The sequence below is a fragment of the Carassius gibelio genome, chromosome A24, assembly GCF_023724105.1.
Source record: "Carassius gibelio isolate Cgi1373 ecotype wild population from Czech Republic chromosome A24, carGib1.2-hapl.c, whole genome shotgun sequence".
Classification (NCBI taxonomy): domain Eukaryota; kingdom Metazoa; phylum Chordata; class Actinopteri; order Cypriniformes; family Cyprinidae; genus Carassius; species Carassius gibelio.
Window position 1 is genome coordinate 15,672,672 of NC_068394.1, and position 13,664 is coordinate 15,686,335.

The 13,664-nt window shown below is 38.5% G+C and overlaps 1 protein-coding gene across 2 annotated transcripts in view; it reads right to left on the bottom strand.

Moving 5' to 3' along the window:
* Positions 1-13,664, bottom strand: part of pard3aa (par-3 family cell polarity regulator alpha, a) — a 415,020-nt gene that overhangs the window by 168,641 nt on the left and 232,715 nt on the right. For both annotated transcript variants that reach the window (XM_052542320.1, XM_052542319.1), the window contains exons 12-13: positions 10,532-10,717; positions 10,254-10,424 (exon numbers count right to left, since the gene is read on the bottom strand). In XM_052542320.1, coding sequence (XP_052398280.1) covers positions 10,254-10,424; positions 10,532-10,717 — 357 coding nt within the window. The remainder of the gene's footprint in view (positions 1-10,253; positions 10,425-10,531; positions 10,718-13,664) is intronic.

Here is a 13,664-nt window from a genome sequence, read left to right on the forward strand (position 1 = left end):
ACTTTATCTGTCAAAAACAGAGACCATTCTGACTACAAGAACATACCAGTGTCTAAGGCCGGGTTCACACCGCAAGCTGCAGCAGAGCAGAAGCAGCGCGTATTTTTTTCGGTGCCTATGTTAACAGATGAGAGCGTTCACACCGCACGCAGAGGCTGCGCGGCAGATCTTTGCTGCGCTACTGACGCTCAGTTAAAGTGAAAGTACACATTTGATGGACAAAATAAATATAATTTCACACAAAAAGTGCTCTAAATGCACAAAATAAGCACATCTAGGGTGTTTTAACAAGAACTAGAGTAGGCTATGTTAGGAAAGAAAATTAATATAAAAAATATGAATATAAGATAAAGTGACACTGATCATGGCCAAAATACACATGTACTGAAACGAAAAGTAATTTTGCCCAAAATTATGATAGTTAAATTCACATATTTTTCTATTTTTTTTATTATATTATTATTATTATTTTTTACAAAATCGGTCAAAGTACTTACAGTTCTAAACAAAAATAAACTTTTTTTGCCGAAATACAAAAACAACTTTTATACTGCTAGTTTAGCCTTAGAGATTTGCATCTGCATCTCCATAATATAATGCTGACAATCATAAACAACAGCACGTGGTGTCACAGGCGGTGGTCTTCAGAGTGCACCTGGAAAGACAATAATGGACGACACTCGTCTAATCGTGGAAGTTGAGAAATATCAAGTTCTTTATGATCCACACAATGTACTTTATAAAGATTTGCAGGAGAAGGAAAAGAAGTTTCAACGGCTCTTATTGCAGATGGTAAGTAGCCTAATTTTATAATGTTTTTGACGCTTTCACTGGCACACGAGCAAACAACTCAATATTTGATTCAAAACTGATTCAATTGGAACCATTTATTTACTATTTCTAAATTACACATAAGCACACAAATAACAAAAGCAGGTGATACGTGCATATATAATAAACAAGTAAATGCTGATTTCAAGATGAGCAGGAACTCGGGCTGTGAACCATTTACAATACACAGAATTTAAAACGGTATTAAATTGGTTTTCAGGGTGTCCTTTGGTAAATTTGCTTGCAAACAAACCCAGTGACAAGATGGTAATATGCACCATGTTCTCTCCTACGTCGGTTAATGGGATGAACCCAAAGTCTGCGTCTTTTTCATAGTCTCTAATAACAAATATAGCGCGATGGCCTTTCTTCTGTCAACAACACGTACTGCACGGAAAACAAAGACAGCAAAACAAAGATGCAACAAAAGTTACAATGAAATTATGAATTTAAAAAGCTTCTTGCCAAGTCTGTTTATTTAAATGTATTTTAAATGGAAATAAAGCAATGCGAACTAGAGTACTCTGTCCAAAACCCGCTGTTCAGTTGCGCGCTGCCTCCGCTGCCGGTGTGAAAGCAAAATGGCGCGCGCTGCTTCTGGTTTGCCTACCTGCTGCTAACGCGCTGCTTTCGCTCTGCTGCAGCTTGCGGTGTGAACCCGGCCTAAGAGTCAACTTGAGAGGAGACAAAGTTTCTGGAAAACCAAGGCCTCTGGCTAGAGGAGGCAAATAGAGGAATGAGAATGATGTCTTCTGATCAATAGAAACAAAAAATAATTTTGAAAATCTAGATTCATCATCACACAAGACACATCTTACTCTTCGTTCAGGAGTTCTGTGGCGCAGCATTGGGGACAACAAACACTGTATTCAGGAGGGGAACTACCAGACTGTTTAATATAGATGAGATGTTTAATGAAGTCAAGTGCGTCAGTACCCGTGCTGTTTCATCAGGCACAGTGAGATAAATCAGCACGGGTACTGACGCATAGAAGGGGTCAAACATTACAACTTCATCCGATGCAAGTGCCACAGGCAGCCTGACAATAAACCACTCAGCCTGACTCTCCTCAATGAGCTTTTCATTACAAAAGCAGGATTTGTTTTATGAACCTTTGTTGAAGTCTAGCAGTCATGACAGAATGAGAGGAAGATCAAATGGGGAAGTATTTCTTTAAAAAAGAAACAGAGTGATTTGATTATTCCCATTTATTCTGCCTTCTCCAGATGTAATCTCCCTTTATCTAGTGCTTCCTCAAACAGGATTAGCTGTGGTTTAGCAGTCTGCAGGCTAGTTTGTCCCGCGTTTGTCCTTCTACCTATCCATCCCATTAATCCATCAAACCACCTATCATTTTACCTATTAATGTATCCATCCATCCACCTGTACATCTGTCTGTCCATCCATTCATCATTTTATCTATCCTTCCATCATTCTGCCTACACACCCATAATTTTACATCCATCCATCTATCCATCCATCCGCCCAATTTATATATCCTTTCTTCCATCCATATAAAGTAACTATCCATCATTCTTACTATCCACCCATCCATCATCAACTTTTCCATAAATTGTTCCATCCTTCCACACATTCATCCGTATAACTATCCATCATTCTACCATCCATCCATACATAATTTTACCTATCCTTCCATCCTTCCACCTATACACCATATTTTTACATACCTATACATATATCCATACACCATTCTTCCTATCCATCCATCCGTCCGTCCGTCCGTCCATAAATTAATCTATCCTTCCATCTTCCATATAACTATGCATGATTCTACCCATCCATCCATCCATCCATCCATCATTTTACCTATCATTCCATCCATCATTCTACCTATAATTCTACCTATCCAATTACATATTCATCATTCTACTTATCCATCCATTCATCTACTAGTATATAAATCCTTCAAAAAATATGCAAATAAAAACATAATTACGAATAAATAAACTGAACACTAGTCATATTTCATATTGTTGCCTTTACCATGTTAAAATCATTGTAATACATAAACTTGTATTCATATTTCACATCAAAGCACAGTTGAGAAAACCCTCTCTGACCTTGGACCGCAGAGACAATCTCCTGGTCTACATGGCAGCATCATATAGTCAATCTAATCCTCTCTCTAACACACACACACAAACACACACACACTTCCAGACTGGGCTGGCCTCCTGATGCTGTTTGTGAGGTCTTAATCCAGCGTCCCCTCTCTCCCTCTCAGTCTGTAATTACAGGTCTTAAGCTGTCACATACAGCCTCTGCTCTGTCCAGCTCTCTCCAGAGACCCAGACAGCCTCATTAGCCCTCTCTATCGCATCTCTCCAATCCCATTCTCTCTCTCCCCCACATTCATTTGCTCAGAAGAGTAGATGAACCCCTTATGACAGATCTGTTGTCCTCTCTCACATATTTTCAGTCTATTTTTCAAGTGGATTATGACGGCTATAAGTGCCCGAGGCTGTGCAGCTGTGGGTCGAACTGCTCAAATTTACCCTGTGAATCCTGTGCTTCTGAGCCAGTGACAGTTTATAATGTGTCCCCATAATGAGTGAATTAATTATCTCAGCGGTGAGAGTAGGGGCACTGAATTGGTACAACTGCTTTAGTTAAAGGAGCCAGATTTTACACATTGAAAGTCCATTTATAATACAACATTAGTCAAGGTTTCTTGCACCCAGAACATCATAATTTAGTTTATCCTGACTATTTAGTATTGAAAAGGCTGTTTTTTGATACTGTACCTTTCAGAATTATGTAAATGGAATTCAATTTAATTTAAGAATTATGTCCGGAGGTCACAGGTTTGAGTCTCAGTGCTGGCAGGAGTTGGGGGGTGGAATGAATAGATCATTCTATTTTTTCCAGTGCCCTGGGAGCAATTGGGGGTTCAGTGCCTTGTTAAAGGGCACTTCAGCCATGGGTATTGGGGGTGGAAGAGCGTTGTTCATTCCAACCCCCAACTCCTTCCAGCACCGAGACTCAAACCTATGACCTTCGGGCTACAAGTCCGACTCTATAACCATTAGGCCACAGCTGCCACTTAAAGATCATTTACATAATTCTGAAAGGTACAGTTTATATAGTAGTACTCATTTAATGGCATTAAACATTTTTTTTTACAGACAGTAAAGACCAAATAAAAGCTATGCTGATCTTTTCTGTACACAACTGTCTCTGTTCACCTTGTGAAGTGTGAGTGAGTCAGACTGAGTGACACCCAATCTCACAATGCCACTGTGTGTTAGAGTGCTGCCCTTTCATTCAATCAATTACTTTCTCAGGTGAAGCAATTGAGTTTCCCTTCTGAGCTGAGATTGGATTACAGAGAGCGTCTTCATTTAGAGCCGGGCTTCTTCTCCCAGGATGCTTCCAGTCAAACAAATCCTATTTACAAATCCTTAGTGGCACAAAACTACATTTCCCATGATGCTTCAGTCCTCCTCATGAATCCCAGTCACAGTGATATGACATCAGTGAGCCACTGTGAGCTCATGTCAAAAAGGTAAATAAACAAGTACAGATCAAGTCCTTCTCTTATTGCCTGGTGTGTGTGGATGCGTCCCATCATGCCCTGCTTCGCTCAGTCAAATGGCAGTCTGGCTCAACACTAATAAAACCATAATGTGGCAGTCAGGCTGATTGATAGCTCTTTCAAGACACAATCGATCAGACCCTCATTTCAGCAGGACAGTTTTCTGTAGCCAGCATGGCACTTCCTTCCTGATGTCAGCTCTCATGAGCGTCATGTGGACACAACCCACATGGGTTCATGCATAGGAAACACTTTTGGGATATAGTTTGATGAGAATACTAATGAATTCGAATCTGACATTTCTTAGGCCTGTTCCACACCGCATGCTAAGGTAGAAAGTATTTATTTTGGAACCTATAGTGAAAGGTTACAGCACTCAATAATCCTAATATGTTTTTAAATTGATATTTTTTATTAGAAATACAGTAAATAAACTAAACATGCTGAACCTTTATGTACAGAAACAAGTGATCAGATTTGTCAAATTTAGTTCACCAATGGATGTTCTGCAGTCCAAACAGCTGATGAAATCATCACAATAATCTACAGCACTCATTTACCATCTGGAGAAGACAAAAGCTGAAAAAAAAAAATCCTGCATTAAGACGTTTTTAACTAAAATATGAGTCCAAAACTCATAATAACACTTCCTCCAGTGAAAAAGTGCATCTCCTGTTGTCTCTCGCATCAAAATCCAGACATATATTTGTTTAGATCTGTTTAAACGCTGCTTGATCTGGGCAGATTTCTCTCCTGATTCAGACCAGGCAATTATTTATTTATTTATTTATTTAGCTTTTTTACACTGGAGAAAGCAATATTATGGATAGAAGACATGTAGTTCATTCAAAAGCAATGGTTTGAAGTTAAAACCCTCTTAATATTGGATTTTTTTCATCTTTTGTCTTCTCCAGATGTTGGTGGATTATTGTGATGTTTTTATCAGCTGTTTGGAATCTCATTCTGACGGCACCCATTCACTGCAGAGCATCCATTGCTGAAAAAGTCAAATTTGATGAGAAAACAAACTCATCTACATCTCAAATGGCCTGGGAGTGATTACAAATGTATTTTTATATCTTTTAAAAACTGCAAAAATCAGCCATCTGATTCAAATCAAAAACACATTTCTCTGAAAACAAGTCTTAATGGTTTTAAATAAATGTATCTTGTTTCAAGGGTTTTTATATATTTTAACTGTGAAAAAGATAAAAATACCTATTAAAAACAGGATTTTTGCAGCATGGCAGAAACACAGGTGCTAACTAGAGTCTCAGCTCTGTTACACAGCAGAAATGCTGTCAGTGATGAACAGTGCAAGCATGTCGCTGCTTTGCTTGCATCTTTTTTAAATAGTGAAAACCAGGCTTCAGATTTCTGGCAATTAGAGCCGACTGCATCACACATCTACCAGGTTACTCCTCTGAGACTAATCTACAAAGTTTAAATAATCACACAAGGAGTAAATAATAGAAGGAACTGAGAAACACTTCTAAGAATATCTTATATAGTACTTTTGTAAAACATCAAACTATCTTTGGCTTGATGCAAATTACTTTCAAAGAGCTGAGCATCTCTGAGTGAGGACAGTGTGTGCATTTCTCAGCTCCCTGAAGGATTTCCAGCCTGTTACTGAGCTGTGAGCAATAGCTGTGATTTCTCTTTGTAGAATAAAGGAAATATCCTCAAAGAAAGCGTGAATAAAACAGTGGACCAGAGGGCCCTTCACAGTTCTGCAGACACAACTCATGAATATGCATGATGATGGGTGTGTCTTATCAAAATTCACATTTAGAGTCGGGAAAAAGAAGTGGGGTGGGTGGCTTTTAGAGAAACTATATATAAAAATAAAACTGCAATAAAATATATGGTTGTTTATATCACGCAATGGTATTTGTAAGTGTAATATTGATTGCATTAAAAAAAACAGAGTGGCATCATGTTTCTTCTTATGTCACAAACACTTCTGGATTCAAGCGTAATGACAGCGCAGTCTCACAGAGGCGTTGAAAACTAATTGGACACACTCAATACAGGGAAATTTATTAATTTCTAAATTTCAATAATCCAGTGCTGATAGGCTCAGATGCCGACCTTTACGAGAAGGAACATATGCTTCCAATTACCCACAATCCTCAGAGGCTGTCTTTGAACACTCTGCTGAACTCTGATAAACATTCATTTTAGAAATAAGAATATTGTCTCGTAATTTTACTATGACGGGTAAAACTCAAAGTGGAGCATCAGAGTAAAGTATTTTAAGAAATTAATTGAATTCAAATGACTGCAAGACTCGTAAATGCCTGAGAACTTCTGACCTTATATTAATAGAAACCGAAAGCCATCGATTGGAAGCGCCGCCTCTCTGAAGCTCAGCCTCAATTACTGAACTCGAGAAGAAAACGCAATGACCAATAATACATTACATCTTTATCTGGGTCAAGAACATCACTGCTTCTCAGTCTGAGAGATAGTCACGTCTCACTCTGAAACTCATTTCAGACAAGAGCCTTTCACTCAAGTCAGCGGCTGATTATTAAACCCTTCATTTACACTTTGAGCCTTTGGATCTACTGTAACTGTGACAAAATCAGCTCACTCTCTCCATGGCAGGCCTTTCCCAGATCTATCTGTGAGCAGAAAGAGCAAGTGCCTTCAGACAGATGCACAAACTTCACGACTTGAAATCATTTAAAAGTATTATAGGCGCTCAAGATACAAACACTGCTCCAAAAGGTTGGAAGACATGATTGTGCCTTCTAAGATGTCAAAATCTGACGTTGCATCATATGTATTTGAAGACAGCTTCCTATGCAGCCTCATCTCATTACTATTCATATGTTAATTGTTGATGGATTTATAGACACAAGCATATTATCTAGTCGAAAATGAAAACAACTAACATATAAAAGTAAAAATGTATGCTCAGATTTAGAAACATAAATTAACTTGCAAAAACACTACCCAAAAATATATAAAAGTGTGTGTATATTTTTAAGATTTGTATATTTTAAAATCTCTATATAAAATAATTATATGATTCTAACATATGAAAGTTTATGCATTGGTAGAATGAATGAATGAATGACAACACTGAGCATTTTAATTATTTACTCATTATTAAATACCGTAAAATCAACCTATTAATACAGTAAATTCAATATTGTACGAACATAAAAGGATTCATAAAACATGCACTTTCATACACAATATGCACATTTCAGATGTAGGTGTTTAGTGTTATGTTTATATGCAAACATAGAAAAATGTATTTGTAGTAGAACCACACACACACACACACACACACACACACACACACAGGCCAGAGGACAGTGATGGATCTTATTGATTTTAATGCTGGCCTCTGTGTTCCTGTGTTTGCTGTATAACAGCAGCAGCGCTGTCTCTCTCCACACAGTCCCTCATTCCTTCAGTGCCCCCCTGCCGTCTCTCACTACCCATCATTCTCCTCTTCTTTCCACTTTCACTATTCATTTCATCTCTCTTTTTTCTTATTTCAGCTTTCCCTCTCTCTCTGAATGCCATATCAAAGCACAATTTATGGTGTATGTTGGTACACAGCGGGAGCCTGGCTGCACTTCAAAGTTTGATGAGAAGGATGAAAGCAACCGTCCTCATCCTCATCTGACAGACAGATAAGAGCGAGCCTCAGCCCGGGCGTTCCTGAAGGCGACGGGTGACCTTGGCTGGGTGGATGGATGGTGTGTGTGTGTGTGTGTGTGTGTGTGTTTGAGGGGACAGGGTGTCAGCGTGAGGTCTGCTGCTCTCAAACGTGTCCAATCAACTCCACACAGCCGCTAATAAAGGCTGATCTGAGCTCAGCAGTGCACTCTTGGTGACTGTCACCGGTTTCTCTGTGTACATCCGTGAATGATTACAAAAGACTGGGTTTGCAGGAAGAAAATGACAGAAAGATAAAAGAAAGACTATGTCTTGTATCTGTTGTGTTGTCTTCAGTGGATGCGCTCAAATACAAATACAGCACGAGCAGAGAAGTCAGATTCACCAACAAACACGACTGCCAACATATGAGTAAGCGCCGATGAAGAGCAATGTGTAAGATGTGTTTCTGTAACTTATTCTAGAATGTTTCCCATTCCTATTCCACATCAAGTTCTTACACGACACTCTGCAGTGACAGTTTACTTGTCAGATTTAACAGTAAAAATCTATCCACTTCTCCTACAAAACAAACGTTAGTGGCAATAAGCTAAGAATAAATACATATTCTTATATTTTCCTATATTTTTTTCTTAAGTTTAATGCCAGTAAGATTGATTGATTGTCTGATTGATTGATTTAAATTAATACTTTTATTCAACAAGGATGCGATAAATTGATCAAAGCGAGTACAAATTATTACTACTATTGAGCAGCACAACTGTGTTGAGCATTGATGATAATCAGAAATGTTTCTTAAGCAGTAAATCATCATATTATTCTGATTTCTGAAGATCATGTGACACTGAAGACTGGAGGAATGATGCTGAAAATACAGCGGAGCATCACAGAAATACATTACACTTTAACACAGATTCACACAGAAAATTAATATTTTACATTATTACTGTTTTTACTGTATTTTTGAACAAATAAATGCGGATTTGGTGAGCAAAAGAGACTTCTTTCAAAAACATTAAAAAATCTTACTGACCCAAACTTATGAACAGCATATGTATATTTAAATGTTTGAAAGTAAACAAACAAACAGTAAGTGGATGAAAGAAAGTCTAATGGAGAACCCAGCTTGTGATTTTCCAGATGTGTCTCCCCAAAAACTGTATTTCAGCACAAATCTCATCCGTGTCTAAAACTGAGCTGCTTCATGGTAAACTCTAACACTCCTCATCAAATACTTCAAAGAGCAAATGATCTGAGCAACAGCATCCACTTTCATTTCACAAGCGCTGTGCTCTTATTGTAAGCCAACAGTCACCATTTTATTTTTATTTATCTCAATAAGTTTTAAGAAAAACAAAACACAAAAACAGCAGCGACAAAGCTGATCTCTAAAAGAAACTCTATTAAGTCCCCTGAGCTTCTCCTCTGGGAAACATCCACTCCATCTGAAGCATGAGAGTATGGCCACAGACGCCAGTCGTCTCATTTCCATAAGCAGTCATCATTCTGAATTTCATCGCCTCCTAACGCAGCGCCTGTCGTATATGCTTTAGAAAGATAAGTGTTAGATTACACTTTCAGATGTTATGACTCGGTCCGGGCAAAAAAAAAAAGAATGAAACACAAACACACATCCAAAGGATTGCATTGGGGAAAGAGGGGGGATGGAAAAGATGCCATTTGAAGTTGATATTTGATATTTCATACTGCCATCTGTTATCAGTATAAATCAGCATGAGCATTTCAGCGGTCAAATTGCTTTCGATTGCAATCCGTCGCTCCTGCCACTTTCTTTCTCTCTCTCCGTCTCCTGCGTCTGTCTGATAAGAACTACTCACTTTAATTCACTTTTACTGCAGTCAAACTTCCCCATCCGCAGACACTACTCAGTCACTCAGAGAGCCGCTCCGTTCATCTTTATGCAGGATGAAAGTCATTTTCATAATCAGAATTTAAGGACCCGGCACTGAACTATTGTCTGTTAGTTTAATATTATGCTGCATTAAAGTCTAAGGCAATCCCGAGAATCATACTGTGAAAGATTGGATTCTGGTTGCCAATTTTGCAGCAAATCTCTCAAATCGCCATCGACACTCTCACATCCGTAAAACCAATGGTTCTGATTCCTAAGGTCATGCAGAGTTCAATGTTTCAATTTACACAATTTATGGTGGCGTGTTGATCTAGGGGTAACTGTACATGTTACAGACAGAGGATAACTCGCCTCTCCTCTCCCTGCGAGCCGCCGGGCCACGATCAGCTGGATCATGCCTCTCTTGTTGCCCTCGATGGACATGGACTTGCGGAGGGCCTCCATTGCTTCCTGATTGGTTTTCTCCAGCAGAGACTCTCCATTAACTGCTATCAGCTGGTCATTGACCCTCAGCCGCCCGTCCTGTGATCGCACACAACAACATATTAAAAGTTTCATTGGGATATATGAAAATTAAGGAAAAAGAATGACTGATAAGTCCCAAATCCAGTCAGAGAGCTGCTCTTTACCTTGCAGGCGGCTCCTCCGGTGATTATAGATTTGACGAAAATGCCCAGGTCAGCGTGACCCTCTTTCGATCTATTGCCCTTGACGCTGACCCCTAAACCGGCCGATCCCGAGTCATTGAGAGGGATTTCAAACGTCATAAACTCCCGCGTTCCATCTGGGGTCAAAATTAAATCGTCTTGTTCTTTCTAGAGAGATAAAGAATAGACACAAAGATATTGATCAGTTAAAGATGGAGTGTGTATTTGCTTATTCAATATTCAAATCATTTTCCACAATTGAATGCACAGCTAAAAAGTAAGCTACTTATTCCACCAAAGTATATGAACACTGTGTATGTAGGGTTTTCAAAAGCATCCTGATCAGATCAGCATAGCAATGACTCAACCAATGGCATGAGTTTGGGGCGGGGCTTTCTGGAGGTTTGACCAATGACCTTGACCTTGGCTCGGTCATGGGATAAAAACAGTATAAAAAGGTAATTGCATTTTTTTATCTCACAATATGCATACAGTATCTGTAGGTTATTCTGTTCAAAGCTGTGGCTGCTTTTATTTAGAGGTAAAAATTACAAGATACATTTATATTTAGGAAATTATTCACAAGTTGTTGATGAAGGCATTATCTGCGAGCAGCTCATTCAAACGAGGTAAGAACGCAGACAAAAGCAGTACAGAAAGAATAACGAAAAACATCGCCAATAATCATTCAGTAGAGTGGGCTCTTTAAATTTTCTCACTGTTGTGACAATGTATGTCACATGACAATGTCAAAATGGCTGATGTTGTACCTCCAAATTTCATTCAAACTACATAGAACGTGATTTTTTTTAACAGTCAAATGCAGATGTAGTACCTACTAAGCAGTATGTGATTTCGAACGCACCCTATGTCCTTACACTTTAATTATACAGAGGTGCAGAGAGATTAACACAGTGGGATCACGTGACTCATTAAACAGGATGTTTACAGTGGTTAATATGGAGATCTGCGTTAGCATCCGCTGAGTGGATGCTTTCCTGTTGTTCACAGGAGAAAATCACATCACAGTGCAGAATCAAACCCATGATATATAGCCACTGGATTGGGGTAAACCCAGAAATACATTTCCATATCACTATATATTATATTTGGACATAGCTTTTCTATGAGCAATGGACCAAGTTTCAACCCAGTAAATCATCTTGGTCACAGCTGACCACTTTAGACCAGCAATGAACCATAAACCATCTAGCACGTTCCAAAACTAGCCTTTTCATTAAGTCATTAAGTCATCAAGGGATTCACTGTGGAAAATCTACTCTGTATAGCACTTGTATACATTTAAAGCAAAAAAGTAATGTGTTTTAAGAAAGGTTCAGCACACACGCACACACTCACACACACAGCTGAAGAATGCCTGGAGCTTGGCTTTAGTCCAGCTGGAGGCTGGAGACGAGTTATAGAGATTCAGCCAAGCATTCAGGTGAGGCCCCTATCTCTCCTTCCTTTCATAATATACCTCACACACACACACACACACACACACACACACCCCATCATCCCGTGCCTGAGTTGTTGCCATGGCAACCTAGGTGTCTCTCAGCAGACAATAGCAGCTCTCAGGTTAAGAACCAACAACCAGGTGAAGGCAGCAGGAGGAAAACATGCGGCGATGTCATCCGCAGGCGCTAACACACGTCTGATTTTCACCCAGTCATTTAGTTCCTGTCACGCCGTCAACAAGTACACAAAAGGACCACAGCCTTTCAGACTGACACAATGAAGTGCCTCTCATTGGCTTTCTCTCTTACCCCAAAAGAGGCCCAGCAGCCTGAGCTGATATGCATTATGGATGGAAACATGAAGAAACATCTTAGTTTTACTCCAATGCTCGCCTTTGACAGACAACACAGTTTTTGTATAATAACATGTAAAGCTCTTAAAGCAGTATCCAGAGCTGACAGTAAAGACACCGAGCCTCATCAACTATGCCTTAATTTGGCTGGGCAAGTTATTTAGAGTAGCTCACATATATAATAATCAGAGACTGTACTAATGCTTGGGAAATTACAACACTGTATTACTCAAATCAATCAATCAATCAATACAGTAGAAGAAGAAGAAGTTTATTCATATTTTATACATACATATATTCATATGCACTTAAGATGAGCATGCATGTGAACTGGTCCCCAAAGAAGCTATCTAAAGCTTATAATAGGGGGCCATGACAAGCCAGAAAAGATAAATAAATAAAAAAAATAACAAAAATCAATCAATCAGAGTGAAACTAAGAAAAAGAATGTCTGCAAATTATCTAATCCGGTTATTTATCAACTTTGTCAAAACCAAACAAAAAAGCAAACACAATCAAACTAATAATTTATTCAATTCATACAATTTAACATTTCCTTAAGAAATGTGAGCGATCTGTCCAAAACTTCCGTCACAACACAAAAGTGTTTGAATTGACAAGACAAAACAAAAAAAAAAAAAAAGAAAAAGAAAAAAACAACAATGGAAAACAAAAAAACATCAAAGCATAAAAACAAAGCAAATCAAAGCTAAACGAAACAAAAGTGAAAGAACACACACATGAACAGAAGATAGAAAGTACAAAATGCCAATCAATTAAATCTAAAACAAACAAAAAGTATAAAAAAAAACAATCAAAACATAAAAGAAACAATTAATGAACCAACAAATCTGTTCATAAAATGTATGAGGCAAACTTAATTCACAATACTTTAAGAGCGTTTTAATGCCGACAATTATTTTATTGCGCATTAACGCAGTTTTATTATTATTATGAAAGTCTGTTGCTCACTGGCTCTGAATGCACATACAGACAAATCATGAGTCACCGGAGGGGATGCTCCCGATCACATTATTTGGGCTAAGCATCAACATTCACAAACCACTGTCCACTGTTATTTTTTAACAGAAAAAGAATGCAATGAGCTCGTAATCAAGACTTATGTTGGAAATAGGAAGTTTCCAATAGCACGTGAAGACAGCAGAGAAGCGCTCTCATTCAACACAGTGGAGTGAATCATTTTGTTAACTTTGTGGTTTATTATTGTGAGTCATATGAGATGCAGTATCATGCTTTTGCCACTCAGAAATATTCACGCAATCATGCAGCACGTATCAG